Source organism: Dipodomys merriami, unplaced genomic scaffold (genome assembly GCF_024711535.1).
Source record: "Dipodomys merriami isolate MVZ:Mamm:240054 unplaced genomic scaffold, mDipMer1.0.p SCAF_5, whole genome shotgun sequence".
NCBI classification, from domain to species: Eukaryota; Metazoa; Chordata; class Mammalia; order Rodentia; family Heteromyidae; genus Dipodomys; species Dipodomys merriami.
This window is the reverse complement of record NW_027206068.1, coordinates 25,827,431-25,849,311: the sequence shown is the minus strand read 5'-3', so window position 1 is coordinate 25,849,311 and position 21,881 is coordinate 25,827,431. Positions and strand designations below refer to the sequence as shown.

The 21,881-nt window shown below is 39.4% G+C and overlaps 2 protein-coding genes across 2 annotated transcripts in view; one reads left to right on the top strand and one right to left on the bottom strand.

The window, feature by feature from the left end:
- Nucleotides 1-548, bottom strand: part of Cog5 (component of oligomeric golgi complex 5) — a 207,024-nt gene extending 206,476 nt beyond the window's left edge. The window contains exon 1 of the mRNA XM_069996235.1: nucleotides 349-548. Within this exon, the coding sequence (XP_069852336.1) occupies nucleotides 349-442 (94 nt within the window). The 5' untranslated portion in view covers nucleotides 443-548. The remainder of the gene's footprint in view (nucleotides 1-348) is intronic.
- Nucleotides 549-729: 181 nt separating this feature from the next.
- The window catches only part of LOC138810018 (uncharacterized), a 55,028-nt gene continuing 33,876 nt past the window's right edge, over nucleotides 730-21,881 (top strand). Inside the window, exons 1-10 of the mRNA XM_069997222.1 lie at nucleotides 730-889; nucleotides 4,079-4,215; nucleotides 6,729-6,850; nucleotides 9,134-9,251; nucleotides 10,491-10,613; nucleotides 11,325-11,551; nucleotides 12,172-12,416; nucleotides 15,316-15,537; nucleotides 15,864-16,051; nucleotides 18,530-18,630. Coding sequence (XP_069853323.1) covers nucleotides 4,100-4,215; nucleotides 6,729-6,850; nucleotides 9,134-9,251; nucleotides 10,491-10,613; nucleotides 11,325-11,551; nucleotides 12,172-12,416; nucleotides 15,316-15,537; nucleotides 15,864-16,051; nucleotides 18,530-18,630 — 1,462 coding nt within the window. The 5' untranslated portion in view covers nucleotides 730-889; nucleotides 4,079-4,099. The remainder of the gene's footprint in view (nucleotides 890-4,078; nucleotides 4,216-6,728; nucleotides 6,851-9,133; nucleotides 9,252-10,490; nucleotides 10,614-11,324; nucleotides 11,552-12,171; nucleotides 12,417-15,315; nucleotides 15,538-15,863; nucleotides 16,052-18,529; nucleotides 18,631-21,881) is intronic.

Below are 21,881 nucleotides of genomic sequence, written 5' to 3'. Positions count from 1 at the left end.
TGTGATTCGAACTCTTCAACCTTTTACTCAACAACTGTGGCAGAGAGAGGGTGGTGACTGCCAGGGCTGGAGCCCTGGATGGCGGGTCCTAGAGCTTCAGAGACACGGGAGGACCTAGCTGAAACTGGAGTCACCAGAAAACCAAGTGTCCCCAAGGCTCAGGAAGGGAGGTGGGGGGCAGGTCGCAGCCAGGCAGCACCCGGACGCCAGGGGGCCGGGCGGAGGGGAGTGGTCACGTTGAGACCGGAAAACTTTCTGTCCAGCGCAGGTTTGAGGAAGCCGCCTGGGCTCAGGCACGAATCGCAGCAGCCCTTAACCTCACCACCTGTACGGACGCCGATTCCTTACCGTCCTGCAGAAGCTCCCTCACTGTCGCTGCAGCTGCTCCACAAGCCTGAGCCCCAAGGCCAGCGACAGCGACGCCGCAGTCACTCCCTTCCATATTGGCAGGGGCTGGGTTGATGACGTCACGAGCCGTCCCGCCTTAGGGTGATGACGCAAAATCTAGGCGCCACCTGCCTCGTCGACCCGTGGGGGGCTTGCTGGACGTAGTCAGTCACGGAGCGCTCTCCGGAGGCGCGGTGGGAGCCTGAGCCAGCGGCCGCGTTAGACCCGGATGCTTGGAGGAAGCGACGGCCGTGCTTTCCGCGCTTCCCGGCCGCAGCTCGGAGCCGCGCCCCCGGAGCAGGCGGGGTTTCCTCCCGCGAGGGCCACGTGGGCTCCGGGACGTGGCGGCGAGTATCTCCGAAGCGAGAATTGAACTTAAATCCCAAGCTTGGAGTTGTGTTTGAACGAGGCCGAGAGGAGAGCGGAGGCTTCCGGAGCTGCGCCCGCGCCCACACTCGCAGGCGGGACTGGCTGCCCCTCGGTCTTGAGTGGCAGACCTCGGGTAAAAAGCAGGCGGGAACGCTGTTTGGTCCTTTAGAAATCCAAAAGCATTCAATAAGCGTGGCCAGGCGGGCGTTCGAGGCGCGGGTCGTGGTCTCTGAGCCTCTCTGATCACGCGGTGGATGTGCAATGAATTGCCAGAGGCCCTGGGCTTAGAAACTCAACTTCTGTGACTCATAAGACACACAACTAATGTAGCCTTAGCTATTCTTTATTGTTCATCACCAATAGCAGTATCTGTGAATTATTGCATGTTTTCCCCCTTAGCTTTTTGTTGCTTTACATTGGAGTACTTTAATAGTTACACAAGGAAAAACTCTCGCGTCCCTACTATCACAGTACTAGGATGCGTGTGCAAACTAAGCATCAAGCTTTACCCCAAAGGAAATAGTAAAGATAAAGGCCCATCTACTATAGTTATTTAGTCCAGTGTATAGGTTTATTTATTCCAGTTGTTCCAAGGTTGGCTACACATAAAAATCACCTACATTCTCCAAACTCGAGATTTTTTTAATTTAATCCTTGACTTTTAAAAGCTCCATCAACCCTACAATCAAGGTTGAACCTGACCAACTTATTCAGCAAATACATATTTAGTGGGACTTTGTGCCATTTACTATGACTACAAGAGTAAGAGACTGTAAGAGTAAGAATGAAACTTCTTACTCCAGTAGTTTATTTGTAATCTCTTTGCCTCTAGACTCTTTTAATTCTATGTTGTTTAAACTGTTCATTCCCTTCTTTGTAATACTGTCACCTCATTCATATTCTCTTCCTCTCCTTCCTGTCTTTCCCTCTCCTCTCCTCTCCTCTCCTCTCCCTCTCCTCTCTCCTTTCCTCGCTTGCAGTCTGGGCATGGGCCCTGTACCTGAGCTCCTTTTGCTCAAGCTAGCACTCTACCACTTGAGCCACAGCCACTTCTTACTTTTTCTGTGATTTAGTTGGAGATAAGAGTCACAGACTTGACTGCCCAGGCCAGCTTCTAACCATGACCCTCAGATCTCAGCCTCCTGAGTAACTAGGATTACAGGCATGAGCCCTCTGCACCCAACTTTCTCTTTGTTTTTGAATGCCATCCTTCACTTTTATTATTTCCAGCACCACAGTTCATCTGCCTTCAACTCCTTTATACTCCCCCTTTTTTCTATAACTTAAATATTCCTGCTTTGAAAGGTTTCTGCAAGATAGGTCATCCACCTGTTTTAAAAGGTGGTGAATGGTCTCACTGAGCCTGACTGGTTTTAAAGTTACTTGAAGTTCTTAATTTCCTCTCCTCTGAATACAGTTTGGGGAAGAACTTTTAATACAAGACTAATAAAGTGAATAGAGCCCATAGCTTCTTATACAGTATATATATATGTATGTATACATATATATGTATATATATAGTATACTGTCTAAATAATGACCACCCATAGGCATTATTTCTTCTCTACCTTTGTTTTTTGTCTGTTTTCTTTGGTTAAAAGTATCACTCTACCTCCTTCCCTGTTGTTTCATTTTAATTTTGTAGATAACATTTCTACCAGGAACAAATATTATTTGGCCTTTTATGTGATTTTTGTTTTAAGCTGTGAAAAATTGCTCTTATCCTTGAATATTATCATAGGCTGAAGAAAATCATCCTATGGGGCTGGGAAGATGGCTCAGTGGTAGAGTGCTTGCCTTGCATGCATGAGGCCCTGGGTTCTATTCCTCAGCACCACATAAGCAGAAAAAGCTGGAAGTGGTGCTGTGGCTCAAGTGGTGGAGGCTAGCCTTGAGCTGAAGAGCTCAGGGACAGTACCTAGAACCAGAGTTTAGGCCCCACGACCAAAAAAAAAAAGAAAAGAAAATCATACTATGTCTGAATGACCTTACAGTCACAGAGATGAAAGAAATTAGGTCAGTTATTTGAATATGTCAACTCTTGACTTGTCCCCTCTGCTGCCTAAGTCCCTGTCTCCCAGAACAGATTTCTAGGGAATGCTGATTTTTTTTGGGGGGGGGGAGGTTGGTCGTAGGGCCTAAACTCTGGGCCTAGGCACTGTCCCTCAGCTCTTCAGCTCAAGGCTAGCGCTCTACCACTTGAGCCACAGAGCCACTTCCAGCTATTTCTGCTTATGTGGTACTGAGGAATCAAACCCAGGGCCTCATGCATGCAAGGCAAGCACTCTACCACTGAGCCACCTTCCCAGCCCGGAATGCTGATTTTTTAAACATTTCTAAATTGTTATGTGTTTCATTAGTGAGGTTATCCATGTTTTTGTAAATATTTATTGTTTTTCTATTTAGCTTTATTCCAACCATTTTGTATTTTAGTAAAAGTGTTCTAAACATTGAGGGAAAAAAAAGTCATCCTTAAAGAACTTGATCATATTTTGGTTTTAACTTTTACCAAAGTTTGAAGGCACTCAATTAGTAGACTTTATCTGTGTCTGAGTTAAGATTTATTTGCCTTCTGAGTCACAAAGAATTAGTCACAAAAAAATTAGTATTTTAGCTGGGCACAGGTGGTTCCCACCTATAGCCCTAGCTATTTGGAGGCTGTGATCTGAGGATAATGGTTCAAAGCCAGCCCTCCTACCCATGAGACTCTTACTTCCAATTAACCACTGGAAATGGTGGAAATAGACCTGGCTCTGGGACAATACTCAGTCCCTCAGTTCCCCATGACCAGCAAATATATATATATATATATATATATATATAAGTATGTATGTATACAAATATATTGATATATTCTGAAACACTAAAGTGATTCTATTAAATGCATTTAACTTCTCAATGGAGATAATTCAAAGTCCCAGTTATATATACTATAGGGAGTGGTTCACTTCACATTTCTTGATTTATCAATAACAAATGGAAAATATTTAAAAGTAATACAAGGCCAGATGTGATGGCTCACACCAATAATCCCAGCACTTGGGAGATTGAGGCTGAAGGATTGCCAGGACTACATAGCAAGACCCTATCTTAAAGCAACATGAAAATTTTTAACATACTACAAAAATAACTTTTGTTTTTCCCAATATCTTGTGTTTTTCTCATATTTATATGTTTTTAAAAGGCAGAATTTTATAGTATCCTATTTGGAAAAGTGAGAAGCTGAAACAACTTCTTTAGTCCACAAACTATGAAAATGATTGAAATTGTTAGAATTCATATAGTGAAAATACATTTTCTCTATGCAAACTGTCTTTTTCAGATTCTAAACAAATCTGTGCTCATGAAGACTGACTCTGTACAAGCTACATTATGTCAAGAAAGAAAAAAAGACCCAATAGAAATGTTACATTCTGGGCAGCTGATAAAAGTCTGTGCCCCAATGGTTCGTTATTCAAAGTAAGTGTTCAATGGCCAATGAACCAGGACATAATTTCCCTTCTGTGCTCACTCAGTGAGTGAGATCTTCAATTTCCTAGATTTGGTTGGAATCCTGATCTAAAGTCCTCGTGCTGCCACACAACTAGTATGTGTAGCCCTGACATGATATCTCCTCTTTCTAACACCTAATCTCATCCTAACACTGTTTTGGTAGGTATGTAGTAATACCTCATTTTGGCTTTAATTTGCTTTTCCTTAATGGCCAGTGATGTTGAACACCTTTTTGCATGCTTATTTTTCATGTATATTTTTGTTTGTTTTGTTTGTTTACCGTCCATATATCTTTCTTTCTTTCTTTCTTTCTTTCTTTCTTTTTTTGGCGGTTGTGGGACTTGAACTCTGGGCCTGGGCACTGTCCCTCAGCTCAAGGCTCAAGGCTAGCACTCTACCACTTGAGCCACAGCACCACTTCCAGCTTTTTTTCTGCTTATGTGGTGCTGAAGAATTAAACCCAGGGCCTCATGCATGTGAGATAAGCACTCTACCACTGAGCCACCTTCCCAGCCCCCATATATTTTTGAAGAGATATTTCTATGTCTTTGGCCTATATTTTAATTAAATTATTTGTTTTTAAAACTTGAGGTTTCTAAATTTTTTGTTATAAAATACATACCACAGAGCAAACTTTTTTCATTTATTGGATATAAACTCAATATCCTAAGGCTATTCAAGTTACTCCAGCCCAATTTTTTTGAAAATCCTTCTCTATTCAATTATGTTTTGCTTCTTGACTAAAACAAAAATCAGGGTTTGTTCATTTTTTGCACTGATTTGTATGTCCATCCTTCTACCTGCACCACAGGGTATGGATTACTGTATGTGTAATAAGTTTTGACATTAAGGACCTGATCCTTCTGGTGTTACTTCAGCAATTCTTGTTTATTCACTTTCCACATAATAGTACTCTGGAGGCTAAGATTCAGAGGCTCATAGTTCGAGTCCAGCTCTAGACAAAATTTTTCATGAGACTTCATCCTGACCAGTAAAAAACTGGGAGTGGTAACACATGCCTGACATCTCAGGTCTGCAGGAAGCACAAATAAGAGAATGAAGGTCCAGGTCAACTTGAGTAAAGACCCTATTGCAAAAATAACCAAAGCAGAAATGGATGGGAGCATGGCTAAAGTGATAGAGCACAAGACTGGCAAGCACATGGCCCAGTACCACAAAAGAAGGAAACAAATGAAGAGGGAATGAGAAAGAGAGGGGCACACATAGGGTAAAGATTGTGTGAAACTTGTATATCAGTTGTGTTTTGGAAACTCAATTTTTTTCATGAGCAGTTCCATATAGGGTAATATTTTTAATTTTGGTGTCTATATTCATTACAAGTATGTAGAAATACAGTTGATTTTTGAGTATATGTCTTACATTGTGCAAACTTGAGCTTGCCTTTCTGATTATGAGGGGTTCTTTTGTAAATACCTTGCTATTGTCTTTAAAACAGTCTTGTCATTTACAAACAGGGACAGTTCTATTTCTTTTTTTTCTCATGCCTTATTGTACTGACTAGAAGTTTCATCACTATTGAATGAGGACGATAAGTGCAGATATCCTTTCCTTCCCAAGAGAAAAACATTATATTGGGTTTTTTGCAAATATTCTTTATGAAGTGAGAAAGTTCCTCTCTAGTGCTCTTTTCTTGAGATTTTTTTTTTTTTAAATCATGAGTAGGACTATTTTGTCATTGCTGTTTCTGCATTATTTGATGTTAACATATACTGCAGGCAGTAGTGAAAGTTCCCATTTCACATTGGTTGGGTTGTTCTCATAACTTCAGGGCAGTCCTGGAAGTCTTGGCTTTCCACAGGCTTCTTACGGCACACCTAGCTGGGAGGGAGAGAGTGCCTTAGTACTGTTTAGAAGATATGGGAATATTCATTCTCTCACATTGTTTCCACTGATCTAGTATACATAACATTCCAGATCCCTACAACCTTCTTGTACACTGCGATAGTGGATATTGGAGTACCTTGCTATAGCCTTGGAAGGGTAGAAGTCTGGGTTCCTCACTCAATTTTTCCAGGTAGTGCTGAGACCATAGTTTCTTCTATAGTAGTTCACTGGAGTAGAACAATATTGTCCAAAAGCTTTCTATCTTCCTAGACTTTCCCTTTCCTAGCCCTTTGATTAAAGAGAAGACTTGTGTGTGGCTGCTTTATGTATACCTACTGGTGATTGCAGTTGGCCATATCTTAGGCAAAAAGAAACATGCCACCCTCCCAGTTCTTAGGACCTGAGGTCATTAAGCTTATCTGCCCTGTTTACCTTTCAGCGTTTTCCTATGATTGCTTTTTATTTAATATCCAAGGTTCTTCGTTATAAATTGCAGGAAAACTAGGAGGAAGTATACCTACTCCATCTTTACATAGAACTTTCCCTGCTAAATATTTAATAATTAACCAAATCAATGTGCAAGTTCACATTATAATGTTTTCTAAATGCATGATTAAAGTTTTATGTTCTGACAGGTTGGCTTTTAGAACACTAGTAAGAAAATACTGCTGTGATTTGTGTTATACACCAATGATAGTGGCTGCTGATTTTGTCCGATCTGTAAAAGCCAGAGACAGTGAATTTACCACAAACAGAGGTATGTGAAGCTGTTTGCTGACTTTTTAAAGCTTAATAAAAAAGATAATATTTTACTGTCTTTTGTATTTTAAGTGCTATAATGCTTAGTAAAGAATGCCTGTTAGTCATCTGTCACACTGTAAAGACTGCCTTTTATAAAGCCTGACCTTCCTGGACTATTAAAATATATTCCTGTCCCACTGCACCTAGTCTTGTCCCATTCCAAAGAATCCTCCAAATAGCCCAAAGAAACCTCTATCTAAAATGTAAACTTGTTCACCTTTCTTTCCTGCTTGGAACTGGGTATGTAAGGTAGTGGTTTTCAGTGTGATCCCTAGAAGAGAGGCATTACTATCTTATGGAAACTTGTTATAAATGAACTTTTTTTTTTTTTACCTCACTACCCTTACTAAATGAGGATGGTAATCCAGTAGTGTATTTTTAAAAAGCCATCCAAACAATGATGGACTTGCTAACGGTTGAGAACCACTAAATTAAAGACTAAAATTCCTGTACTGAGGATAATATGCAAAGTCCTCATGATCCACTAAATTTTATTCTTTAAAAAAATAAAAATAAATTAACTAAGTATCTGAACATGCCTTGTACTCTCACACTTCCCTACCTAGAATATTCTTCTACTCATGCCTAACCTCTCTGACAACCTGTCAAAAGTTAATCCACCTGTCAAAGTTTGTACCCAAAGAGCCTTTTCTGATTACTCTCTACTTGTGCCCTCTCTTATAAACACAAGCTCTATTGTTATACTTAAAGCTGTTGTACTATATTATCCTATATCCTTCCCTCTCCATCTATGTTATGGGCTCCTTAAAAGCTGGAGCTACCAGGCACCAGTGGCTCACACCTGTATTCCTAGCTACTCAGGAGGCTGAGATATGAGGATCCCAATTCAAAGCCAGCCCAGGCAGGAAAGTCCGTGAGACTTATCTACAATTAACCACCAGAAAACCAGAAGTGGCGCTATGGCTCAAGTGGTAGAGCACTTGCCTTGAGCTGAAGAGCTGAAGGACAGCGCCCAGGCCCAGAGTTCAGACCCCACAACCGACCAAAAATAAAAAGCTGGAGCTATAGAATAGCTTGATTTATATTTTTATTATCTAACAGTGTTGAAAATAGAGCAAGAAATGATAGTTACATTAAAATTCTGTAACTAGGTACAAAAGGGAAAAGAAAACATAAAACTTTACCATCACAGATGTGTAAATCACTGGATTGCTATAGAAATCTTGGATTACAATAACTGAGGTAATGACTTAAGCACCTGCGTTTGGACACACACCCAGTGAATCTCATATATGTCCTTCTCATAAAAGCCTTTGAAATGTTAAAAATACATATTCCATAGTTTGTTAAGTAAATGAAGGTGCGGGAAGAATTTGTTCTAGGGAAGCTCTGGTACATTTGGCTACATTAATTTTCAACTTTTATATCTAAGTGCACAAGTCCACTGAAAAAGAACTAGAAAAAATTATGATAGCATGGCTAACTTGTTTCCTAAAAAACATTATAGTTGATAAATTATTAGTTGATAATAAAAAAATAACAGAATTGCACATAGAGAATGTAAAAAAAATGAGCTCATGGCAATTTACCAGTGGTAGATACAGCTAAGTTATTTAAAAAACCTTCATAGTAATAGATACTTATATTGATAAACTTTTGGAAGATAATTTTATAATACTTGTCACAATGTTAAATGTCTATTCACTGTACTTATCAGAATTTGCCATACTAATATACTCACAAAAGCATGTGTACAAGAATATTTTTATTACAAGAGCCACAAATAATCTAGAAATAGTATACTGTTCCATCCTTACAATGGAATGTGCCACTATCTAGAAGTTCCATCTGAATGCCTCTCTCAGGAGAGAAAGAATACGTGAGAAATGAAGAGTGGTAGGCATAGCAGTATCTATATAACATTCACATTCATTTATACTTCATATACTTAGAATAATTCAGGAATGTGTTGCTAATTCCCACTTTTAGAAAGGGATTCTCCTCAACAAGTATTGGAAGATTTCACCAAGTGTTGACTTTTCAGTTTTAGAAATTTTATAATTTTTGAATTTTTCTTACTATAAATTACTTTTAACTAAAATGTTCCTTTAATCTTATTTGCACAAATGTTCATTGGGCTAAAAATATTGTCATTTTGTCAGTTTCATACATTACAGTGATGTGTGTGTGTGTGTGTGTGTGTGTGTGTGTGTGTGTGTGTGTATGAGAGATTTTCTTTTTCTTGTGGATTTTAACATTGAGCTATTCATTTTATCAGGTGATTGCCCATTGATTGTTCAGTTTGCTGCTAATGATGCAAGACTGTTATCTGATGCTGCTCGTATAGTCTGTCCTTATGCGAATGGAATAGACATTAACTGTGGTTGCCCTCAGAGGTAAAATTCAAAGAAATTGTAAATTTTTCAAAACAGGGAAAAAAAAATTGGGTCTGGGAAGGTGGGTCAGTTGTAGAGTGCTTGCCTTGCATGCATGAGGCCCTGGATTTGATTCCCCAGCACCACATAAGCAGAAAAAGCCAGACGTGGCACTGTGGCTCAAGTGGTAGAGCGCTCACCTTGAGCTGAAGAGCTGAGGGACAGCGCCCAGGCCTAGAGTTCAAGTTCTACGACCAACAAAAAAAAAATTGTAAACATGGCAAAGTACCTTTCTAATTTTTCAAAAATTAAAAAGGACATGAAGCACCAGGTTTCTAAACAGGAAGAGATGAAAAATACAGGACAAGTGATGCTCTAGAAACATAACTGAAAGGTCTTTACTGGTGGCCAAAATGATGTATAGACCCTTCAGAGGTATTTCCTTTCTCTCATCACTAGCATGTTTTGGTGAATCTGCCTAATCATCAAGTAGTTAAATCTAATGTTTATGGCAGTCCATATTGTTGTGGATTGTGGTTACAGATTATTATCATTGCTAAGCCAGATATGCTTGCTCTAAAAATCAATTGTATTATTTGGGAAATACCATATTTTTCCCCAAGTAATTTTCCTTACAGAAGCACCTTATAATAATCACCTCCTCTCCCCTCCCCGCCCCCCAATATCACAATTACTTGATTAAGTAACTGGGTTTGACTAGGATGCACTTAATCTGACAATAATGTCTCTGCTGTGCTGGCATTGTGTTAGAATTATCTGTCAATACTTCAAAATGTGTCCAAAGAATAAAGTAAGGGTTTTAAGTGAAGGATAATCCAAATTAGATTAGACATATTTATATACTCATTAGGAGCATTAAGTAGGCTGATTAGTGGTATTGGAATGCTGTAAGCCAAAAATATCTTACTAGTATTGAGACTAATAAAATCTCGTTATACACAATGAACATCAAATTTGGAATTTTAAAAATCTGAATTAATTGTGGATAATTACAGATACTTAAATCTATTTGCATGAATGAATTGTTCAATATTCTCACTTGCCAGAGAAAATGCCTTTCCCGCAGAACTTTTTGAACTAGGAATGTGTTTCATAACAACATTGATCCACTTAGAAATGTTAGTCTATGAATTTTGAAAATCTGCTTTATTCTCAATATCTAGGGATATTTCAGTGCTTTTAGAATTTCTCCCTCCCTTCTAGCTGCTTACAATCCATTTCTTATATTTGCTCTATTAGGTGGGCAATGGCAGAAGGTTATGGAGCTTGCTTAATAAACAAACCAGAGCTTGTTCGAGATATGGTGAAACAAGTTAGAAATCAAGTGGAAAACCCCAGGTTTTCAGTTTCGATTAAAATAAGGTAAAAACAATATTTTAATCTATTGACATGATAGTCGATTACTTAGGAAATAAAACAATATTCATTTTGTATAGTGATATAGGAATGTTTGTCCTGTTAGCTGGCATATGGAAAACTTGAAACAAGACATATAGTAAATAAATACATACTCCTTTCTGTGTAATTCTGAGTATCCTTTTTTATTTTAACAAAAATTTTAATATCTCTTTATTAAAAGATTTCACTAATCCTCAACATTTTAAAGTACTATTAATACTACTAAATATATGCAGTACTGAGTAAGAAATAGGAAAGATTTTTTGCACTTAAATTTTACAAAACAAACCAACAGTCCATTTTTTATTGTTGTCGACACATTTATTTCCAGATAAAGTTTTTATGTTCTTCCATTTAGGGGTTGGGACTTGCACTTCAAAAGTTAAGATAGCATTTTCCCATTCATCTGTGACAGTACTTTGACAGTCCTTGATTTCCCAAAGCCAAAAGGGAGAAGCAGCAGGTAGAATAAAATTTGTCATCTTATTATTATCAATAGTGAAATAACTAAATATTAGGTCTTGGGTAGGAACTGATGCCTGAACAAACCTCATTAATGGTGGCATGGAGTAATATACCAAAGATAACTAAATAACGTGGGGGTGAACTACAGTTTCAGTTAATTTTAGCATTAAAATTTGTGTGTGACAGATAAGTATAATTTTGAAATTGTAGGATCCACGATGACCTTACAAAAACTGTAGATCTTTGTCGAAAGGCTGAAGCAACAGGAGTTTCCTGGATTACAGTCCATGGAAGAACTACTGAAGAGAGACATCAGCCAGTCCACTATGATGCCATTAAAATGATAAAGGAAAATGTGTCTGTACCTATAATTGCTAATGGAGATATTAGAAGCTTAAAAGAAGCAGAAAATGTGTGGCAGATTACTGGAACAGATGGTAAGAATAAGTACTTGGATTTTTTTTTTTTAAAGTGAAAATGGAGGACTGATGTTTGATTTTCATTATTTCTTTAATAATGAGCCATATTTTTCAGCTCAAGAATATTTTTAAATGCTAGTAATTCTCCTTAGAAATGATAGATTATCTGCTACCATTATATCTAGTGGCCAGTTAATAATCTTCTAGATAGCCTATTAGGAAAACACATGGATTTAAAATGATAGTTAATTTGAATTACCACAGACGCCAAAGGAACACCAGGATTTCCATGTAGTTTCATTACATTATTCGCATGTTAAGCCCTATTTTAACTATTGAAAGATGAAAGAATGAACTTCACTTTAAGGAGTCTAATTTAGGATAATCGGGCTTTTCCCTAAAGAAAATCAAAGACCTAGGCTAGACTTCTTTGATTACTTAATATGAAACTCTAAAGAAAAAAGAATTATATAAGTACATGTTTATCTTCCTTGGTTAACAAGGGGTACCTTAATTAATCAGACTAATTTGTAATGAAGGCCTTGTGAATCCTTGTAATATTATTTGATTTTTTAGTATTCTCTGTTTCATTGGATCAGAATAACCATGTTTCAAATATGGTGTGCTTTACTTTGTAGGTGTAATGGCTGCAAGAGGACTTTTAGCCAACCCAGCCATGTTTGCTGGATATGAGGAAACCCCACTGAAATGTATCTGGGACTGGGCTGACATTGCTCTTGAACTTGGAACTCCTTTTATGTGTTTCCATCAACATTTAATGTACATGATGGAAAAAATAACTTCAAGGCAGGAAAAAAGAATATTTAATGCTCTGTCAAGCACATCAGCAGTTTTAGATTACCTTACAGACCATTATGGCATTTGACTGGACTTTCTAAATTATTTTAACTGTAATTTTTTTTTTGTCTTTTCTTTTTTGGTACTGGAGATCAAACCCAGTTGCACTTTGCTAGGCAAGCACTTTGCCACTGAGTTACATCCCAGCCCTAAATCATTTTAATATATACTTCTATACCTACAATGAAACTATGCAAGGTCACATCTTGGCTTTTATTTTAAATCAGTAGTTCTCAAAGTTTAGTGTACACCAGTCCCTCAAGCTAGGTACTGGTGATTCACATGTAGCTACTGATGAGGCCAACTCACACATACATTTGAGATCCCTTCTTGGCTAATAACTATGTGCAAGCCTGTTATTCCAAGCTATGTGGGAAGCTGGACTGGTTACAGGCTAGTCTAGGCAGAAGGTCAACAGAGGAAAGCTGGTTATAATAGTGTATACCTGTCGAAGCTCTAGTGGGAAGCATAAAACGGATGTTAGCCTTTGCAAAAATTGAGATCCTATGTCAAAAATAACCAGTACAGCTGGGCTCACTTCTGTAATTCTAGCTACTCAGAAGGCTGAAATCTGAGGATCATGGCTCGAGCCCAGCTCTGGCAGAAAAGTCCCTTATCTCCAGTTAACCAGCAAAAAGCCAAAAGTGGAGGTGTGCTCAAGTGGCTGAAAGCTAGCCTTGAGCAAAAAGCCAAGTGAGATTATGAGGCCCATAGTTCAAACCCCCAGTACCAGCACCAAAAAAATAAAAAGTAAAAATAACCAATACAAAAAAAAGCTTGCTGAGCCATTCCTCAGCAGTAGACTACCTGCCTATCAAGTGTGAGGCCATGAGTTCAAACTCCAGTACACTGTAGGGAAGAAGGAACACTTTTTAAAAGTCAGGCCCCTATCCTATCCTCAAACGATTTTGGATCCATTTTTACATAAAGCCAGAGTTTTATTTTAAAGAGCCAGGTAGTACAAACATCCTGGTGGTCCTAGGTCCAAACATTGACAAATTCTACTCTGGATCTCTATACATGGAGCAGAGGGTTCTAAAGAATCATGTTTTTAACATTTTTAAATAAAACTTTATTTTGGCACTAAAGTGTGACTCATATCTACAAGTTAACATGAAGTTTGGGGTGTGTATGGGTCCTGGGGCTTGAACTCAGAGCCCTGATTCTGTTCCTGAGCTTTTGTGCTCAAGGATGGTGCTCTACCATCTGAGCCACAGCTCCACTTCCAACTTTTTGGTGAAAAGTCTCATAGACAGCCTTGTCCAGGTTGGCTGCGAACCCTAATCCTCCGACCTCAGTCTCTTCAGTACCTAGGATGCCTAGCAAGAAGTGCATTCTTCGTAAGTGCAGAGAAGCAGTAGAGCAAGTGCCAATCCATAGGATGCCAAAAAGAAGAAGAAATTCTGAATTTTACTCAGGACTTACATTAAAATTTTAAATTGGAAAATTAAACTGATAAACTAATTATATACCTTAAGGTATTAGGAATTTTGTGAGCAGATATAAATGTGGTGTTATCTATAATTTAAGATTCCACACAAGTCTTTAAGTGACATCAAATTTAATACATTGCAAGCATTCGAGGCCATTACAGGAATGAGAGTTTGATAAATATACCTGTAACTAGATTACAGTTCTCCAGCATCTTAACTATGAAAAATTTAGTAGCTGATGTAAAGGTGATTATATATTTGAAATACTTTCTACAGAATAGTTACCAAGTTTTAATTTTAAAAACTAATTTTCATTCTCTTTAATGTTGTTAGTTACTTTTATGCCTCTTAGCAATGGATAATGATAGCAACTTGCAAACTCCTGGGGTTTGGAAGTGCATGTTTTGTTATTGGTGAATGCGTTCTACCAGTATGAGCTGAGGTTAAACTAAATCCACTAATTTATCACCCAATTATCAACAGGAAAAGTATTAAGGAGACAACTAAAACTGCTGGATAGTTTGAGACTATCAAATGAATCATTGGGGGGGAAGGGAGGCGCAGTCCTGGGGCCTGAACTCTGGGCCTGGGCGCTGTCCCTCAGCTCTTCAGCTCAAGGCTAGCACTCTACCATTTGAGCCACAGCACCACTTCCGGCTTTTTTCTTTTTGCTTATGTGGTGCTGAGGAATCGAACCCAGGGCCTCAGGCATGCAAGGCAAGCGCCCTACCGCTGAGTCACCTTCCCAGCCCCCCAAATGAATCATTTTTAACGGAAGCATTGTGCTGCCTTACTGCTTTCACTTTTCAATTAATGCGTTTTAAAAATTAACTGGCATTTTCATTTGGTAGGAATAGTGTAAAAACAAATATAGGCAGGGCAATGTTCAGTCTTCCCAAGAAGACATTTCTGATGCAGTCCATATGGGGGGGGGGGAGGCCTTATCTAATAATTTGAGAATACATTATTCACACATTTTGAAAACCTGGAAAATAGTGCTTCAATGACTATACCCATACAGTATCCTGGAGTTCACTGCCTCTTCCTAGCCTATGGACAAGCCTAAGTACAGATTCTCAAGAACAGAATGTTGCACACACACGGGGATGAGCCTCTGCTTTGTTCTCATAGCTCAATGCTGTTCCATGGCCTACTGACCACCCCGTCTGGGGACCCCTCCTGGTTCTCAAGAAAACCACCCCTGACCTTAACTGAAAGTGCAGGACTGTCAGCGTCAGAAGGATTTCCCCTCCCAAACAGGACATTTACATTATAAATCCTCAACAGGACGGGACAAAGAACTGCCACAGATCTCACCTTCCAATGTATAGAACCCTGAACCCCACAGGCTCCCCGCTCCCAGCTCCCCGTTCGTATGAACCCCTGGGCTCGGGTTACAGGGGGTCCCTCGGCAGCACAGACTAAAGCCTGTTCTGGTCTGTTGAGGTCCGCTTGATCTTTCCTTGACGAGCCCGGGTCCCGACCCCGTAGGTAATCAGCTCAGTCCCAGACGTGGAGAAGTTTCCACCCGAGACAACTAGCGTTTCTGTCTGCCCCGGCCCTTCGCGGGCTCCGGCCACGGAGCTCTTCCGGGAAGCTTCCGTGTGCCCTTCCGCCTCCCGGCCCCCGAGCGCCGCGAAGCCAACCCCGCCCGCAAGTTGCACCCGGGGGAGCCCCCCCGTGGCGTCCGAAACTCCGTCGCCCTCGGACCCCGCCCCCAATTAGGAAACAATTGCCGCCAATAAACGCCGTCGCGCCGCCTGTGACCTCACGTGGGGGGGGGGACGTCTGACGTCCGCGGGTCGGCGGCGCGGACCTGCGCGGGGACCGGGCGGGCGGCCGCGGGGTGAGTTCCGGGCGCGAGCCGCGGCGGGCTCCGGCGGGAGGCAGGGGGCGGGCGGCCGGGCGGGCGTGCCGGGCGGAGGCCCCTGGCTGCGGGCGCCGCCGCCGAGGCGTGAGGAAGTTGGCGGTCGCCTGCCGGGCCCACTGACCCCTCGCCCCCCACCCCCCAGTCCGGGCGTTCCCGTCCTCTGGGCTAGGGGAGGCCGGGGTCGGAACGCCCGCGGGCCTGGCCGGCTTCTCGGATCCGGAGACGAAGTCTGAATGTTTCTCTGTTTAGGTGTGAAGAGAAAACAATGACAATCCAGTGGGTGGCTGTGGCCAGCTTTCTCTATGCCGAAATAGGACTCATTTTAATCTTCTGCCTGCCTTTCATCCCTCCTCAGAGGTAGGAACGTCAGGCGGTCCCTTCTCATGTGTGATTGGCTCTCTCGGGCTCCCGGGGTGACACCCAAGAAGAAAACGGCTTTCAGAAAAAGGAAAAGAGGGTGTTGAGAGCCAATAAGCCCTTTAGAAAAAATAAACTCGCCTAATAAGTTATTGTCTAATGACAGTATTAAAATGTAACTTATAGAAAGCTTTATATTATGTGCACAAATAGTTTTCCTCTCTTCTGCAAGGAAAAGAGTTCAGTCCTTTTCCTTCTGTCAGTTACAGATATTACAAAGTGGTAGGTATGCTTTTAATATCTGTTCTGTCTTGCCTTCAGGGTTCACCTTTGACTTCTCCTAAATTGCACAATGAAATAAATGTAAAAGGATAAATTAGGTTTACATTACAACATGGGAACAAAAATGTCAGAATTTAAAGGAGCACAGTGGCCTCTTAGAAACCAGAGTCAGTAAATAATTCTTGGTTTTGGCCTTAGGTATAGAAGACACAGTTTCACTAATGGCAATCTTGCTACCTTTTTATTTCACTTGAAAGTAATGAATACATATATATATATATATATATATATATATTAAAGGTTGCAAAAGTATTAGGACTATGTGTTTTATTGCTTTAATAAAGAACCTCCTAAAATCTTGAAGCATTAAATATTCTAATCCCGACATTAACTCATTTTTAAACTAGTTAGGAGTTTAATTTTAGATCCAGGAACTTGATAGTAGGAATGATGAAACACTTGTAATAAAAATGTTGCAAGATATTTGCTCACTCTCATGGAATAAAAGAAAATCTTAACAGATTTTAGGTATTTTTCATTAAAGGATAGTATAGTGAATAAGTCATATATATAATTTTGTTTATAAACACGTATGCATCAAAGCTTAAGGACTTAAAAAATCATGAGACTGGAAGCTTCGTCTTAATTTATGGGTCAGGTTATTCTTTCACAATCCCTAAGTTGCTTCTTTTATCTACTTGGATTTCATGAACATCTGTTCTTATAAATTACACGAATACATACGTTGTAAGAACTTTACCATGCTATTATATTTCGGACTTTTCATTTTTCTCCATGCATAATACCTCAGTAATACTTTTAAATTTTTCTAGGTTAAAGAAACTTTTTTACTTGAGTATGTTAGAGATATACTAAATAAAAATGAATATACAGAATGCATGCATTCCTGTAGTCTTAGCACTCAGCAGGCTGAAGCAGGATTATCTGTAGTTTGAAGCAAGCCTGTGCTACATAACCATACACATTCTCAATGTAGATAAATGTAAAGAGAGTTAAAATGTTGATAATCGTTAGACATCTCACACAGTGAGACTAAAGAAGAGTCTTAGGGGAGGAACACAAAGGCACAATGCCTATGTGCTTCTGATCACATAGAATGGAAATCAACTCCAAGAAATGGAAGCTTGAGGTTTGTTCTCAGTTGTTTTTATTTTATTTGTTCATTTTTCTGTCTTTGAGAGGGCAAAGGAAATGGAGGGACAAAGGGTGAACAAATGCAGTGTATACAATGTGTAGGTGCAAAGGGGAAGGGAAAAACTAGGAGTGAGGGAAGAGGTGACATTGCCCAAAAAGAAATGTACTCTTTGCCTGACTTATGTAACTGTAACCCCTCTGTACATCGCCTTTATAATAACAGTTTTTTTAATGTTGGTAATAGAGATGAGTCATTACTCTGACAAGGAACAAAGATATAAATAACTTTTATCAAAATACAACATTTTGCTGTAAGAATTCCTTTTTAAGATTTTGTTCATGCATGTTTACTTTAAAAGATACTTTCTTGCCGGGTGCTGGTGGCTCACGCCTGTAATCCTAGCTACTCAGGAGGCTGAGATCTGAGGATCGCGGTTCAAAGCCAGCCCAGGCAGGAGAGACCGTGAGACTCCTATCTCAAATAAACCACCAGAAAACCGGAAGTGGTGCTGTAGCTCAAGTGGTAGAGCGCTCGCCTTGAGCTGAAGAGCTGAAGGACAGCGCCCAGGCCCAGAGTTCAAGCCCCACGACCGACAAAAAATAAAAATAAAAAAAGATACTTTCTTCAGTTAAGAATATTTAAACCAGCAGACAAAAGATAATCAAATGTCACATTGTTAAATAAATGGCTGTTCTCTGCTTCATGGGTTTTGTCATGTCGAAGAATTAATTAACTTAAAAGTTAAATCTCTCAAAGTGCTAGTGGCTCAGACCTGTAATCCTAGCTACTTTAGGAGGTTGAGATCTGATCATAGTTGAAAGCCAGCCCAGGCAGAAAAACTCATTGGAAACTTAACTCCAGAAAAGTCAGAAATGAGGTGTGTGACTTAAGTGGTAGAGCCCCAGTACTGTATAGTTTCTCAAAATTTCAATGTCACAGTATGTTACTTTATTTAGAAAATACTTCAAAAGCCTACCTTTTGTTTTGGATTGTGGCTGTTTTGTTTTTTAATAATATCTAATGTAACTATTACTTTACAGATGGCAGAAGATTTTTTCATTTAGTGTGTGGGGTAAAATTGCAACTTTTTGGAATAAAGCTTTCCTTACCATTATTGTCCTATTGATTGTTCTGTTTCTAGGTAAGTACTAGAACCTTCTTTGAATACTTTTTTTAATGAATTCCTTGTTTCTTATTGCTAAGTTGATGTTATTGATACACTTCCTATTATATAAAGTTAATATTATATAGTACAAATACTGATACTTTATGCATACTTGATACAATATTCAGGAGCATGAAATTCATTGAAGTACAGTGATTTCTGAACTTTTAGATTATTTTTAGGTTTAAATGCAATAATGTATAGCCTACGTTTCAGAGTTACCTATGATTACTTTGTTATAGTAACGTCTTAGGCACTCAATGACTTAGCTGTTAGAGAGTAAAGGAATTGAACCTTAAATTTTCAAAAGGATTCTTGGAGCCAGGTGCTGGTGGCTCATGCCTATCATCCTTCCTACTCAGGAGGTTGATGTCTAAGGATCAAGATTCAAAGCCAGCCCAGGTAGGAAAGTCTTATCTTGAATAAACTACCCCCAAAAAAGCCAAGTAGCACTGTAGCTTAAGTAGTAGAGCACTAGCTTGTGAGCAAAAAGAACCACAAGGACATTGCCTACATTCAAGCTCCAGGACAGGCACAAAAATAAAAATAAAAGGATTCTTGGGAGCTTGCAAAAATTTGAATATCACATGATAGTTTTAAAAAATCTAGGGAGTTTTTGTTAACTTCAGTTAACTTCAGATAACAGTATGTTGTCTAGAAGCCTACAGTCTTATGAACTCAATGTTTGTTTATTGTAGGTAAGAGCCTGGGCGCTGTCCTTAAGCTTTTTTGCTAAAGGCTAGCACCCTTCCACTTTGAGGCACAGAGTGTCACGTCTAGTTTTCTGGTGGCAATTGGTTTTGAACAGCAATCCTGAAATCTCAGCCTCCTGAATAGCCAGGATTACAGGCATGAGCCACCGGCGCCCAGTAAACTCTTACTAGAGCCATCCTGTGCTTGTTTGTTCACATACTGTTTATGCCTGTTTACATCGACAACTCGAGTTCAATAGTTGCAGCTATTGAGGCCTTAAAAAAAAAAAGTTCCCTATTACCCTTATGTAAGAATATAAATATATCCTTAGTCTGAGGAACTACATGCTGAAATAATAAGTATCATAATTTTTTCAACTTGACTCTCAACTGGTTTTTAAAAAGACAAAGATATGAGCTGGGAAGGTGGCTCAGTGGTAGAGCGCTTGCCTTGCATGCATGAGGCCCTGGGTCCGATTCCTCAGCACCACATAAGCAGAAAAAAAAAAAGCCAGAAATGGTGCTATGGCTCAAGTGGTAGAACACTAGCCTTGAGCTGAAGAGCTGAGGGACAGCGCCCAGGCCCAGAGTTCAGGCCCCCACGACCGGACCCCCCCAAAAAAACAAAGACAAAGATAGCAAATAGTTTTGAATTTTAATCTTAATTGAGGTGGGATGAGTATCTCAATGTTTATTAAAGACCAGTTGGGCACCCTTAACTGAAAATTCCAAATACAGAGTCTTCCAAAATTGAAAAACTTTCCAGCTCAGCATGATAACACAGTAGAACAGTCCACACCTGACCTTATATGAAAACTTGAAGACAGATAAGCACATAAAAATCATAATTGCCTAGTGCTGGTGGCTCACACCTGTAATCCTAGCTGATCTCAGGAGGCTGAGATCTGAGGATCATGGTTTTAAGTCAGCCTGGGCAGGCAAGTTCATGAGACTCTAATCTCCAATAAATCACAGAAAAAGCCAGAAGTGGTACAGTGGCTCAAGTGGTAGAGTGCTAACCTTGAGCAAAAAGGAGCCCAGGGACAGCACTCAAGACCAGAGTTCAAGTCCTATAACTGACAATAATAATAATAATTGCTGGGTGTTGTGGCCCACATGTGTAATCCTAGCCACTGAGGAACCTGAGATCTGAAGAACATGGTTCAAAGCCAGCCAAGGCAGAAAGTATGTGAGTTATCTCCAATTAGCCTCCAAAAATCTGGTGTTAGAGCTGTGGTTCAAATGATAGAGCACTAGTTTTGAGCAAAAGAACTCAGAATTCAAGCCCTAAGACTAGCACAAAAAAGAAAAAAAAATGCCCAAGATTAACTTCACAATGTACATATTAGTTATGCATGAAAAATGTTTCATGTTTCCATTTGAGTCTCATCTTTAAGTTACATATATCAGATCTCAAACTTGTCATGGAATGGACACTCATGAGACCTGAAGAAGTACATCTGAAATATTCGTGGTACATTATTTTAGAAATTAAATGTAGAGACTTATGGTTGTCAAAATAAAACTTCCATGGGCCCTCATAATCTCCCATTCTTTTAGAAGTAACTGAGCTCAGGGAAACTTGTCTAAGATAAGGTAGCTACTTTTCAAGTGTTACTTCCTGACACTTTAACTTAGATACAAGCACAAAGTTACATTTTCCTCAAAATTCCCTGGAAATTGTTCTGTTGTGGTTTAAATACTGGTAACCAACCTTAAACACTAACCACAGTTGTTTGACATTGTTTTATGAGAGTATTTCATGTTCCAAGCACCACCTCCTGGAATAGAATTAGTCTTCTTTATGAAACTAAAATCTATTGTGACAGGGATAATTGTATCAGGTTGTAAATGGTTTTGTGTTGGGATCAAAATGTAAATATTTGCCATATGGTATGTTATTATGAATTGAATCTTCAGCCATATAAACATAATGAGCCAGAGAAGAAATAAAGAAAACAGGTCCTTACCCAGGCACAAACTAGCTAAATGGGCTGACATTTCATCTCAGTCAGATTTATTCATATATGAAATAAAGGGAGAAGTGGAAATAATCCCAGCAGCTTCAAGTAGTTCTAGAGAAGAACATTTTGAACTTCTCCAAAATTATCACCAAAATGTCTAATGAATATGAGGCTCTATTAGAAAAACTAAAGCAAAACTAAAGCAAAAGGGACTAAGTGTATTATTCAAGCAAAAAGGCTCTATTAGAAAAACTAAAGTAAAAGGGCCTAAGTATATTGTTCAAGCAATATAGTGCCTGCCTAGCATGCACAAGGCCTTGAATTCAATCCTCACTCCCCCAATAAAATTATTGAGGTCATGATAACATAGTATAACAGAGATGAATCTTGACTCATGTAAACAAATGCACATTAAAGGAAACAGACACAAAAGACCCATAGTATATCATCTGTTCATATGAAATATCCAGAATAGGTAAAGTAGATTGGTGGTTCCCAACAGCTGAGGGAAAGGGAACACAGATAGACATTTAGGGGAAAGTGGGGGATATGTATATGTTTTGGGAGTGTT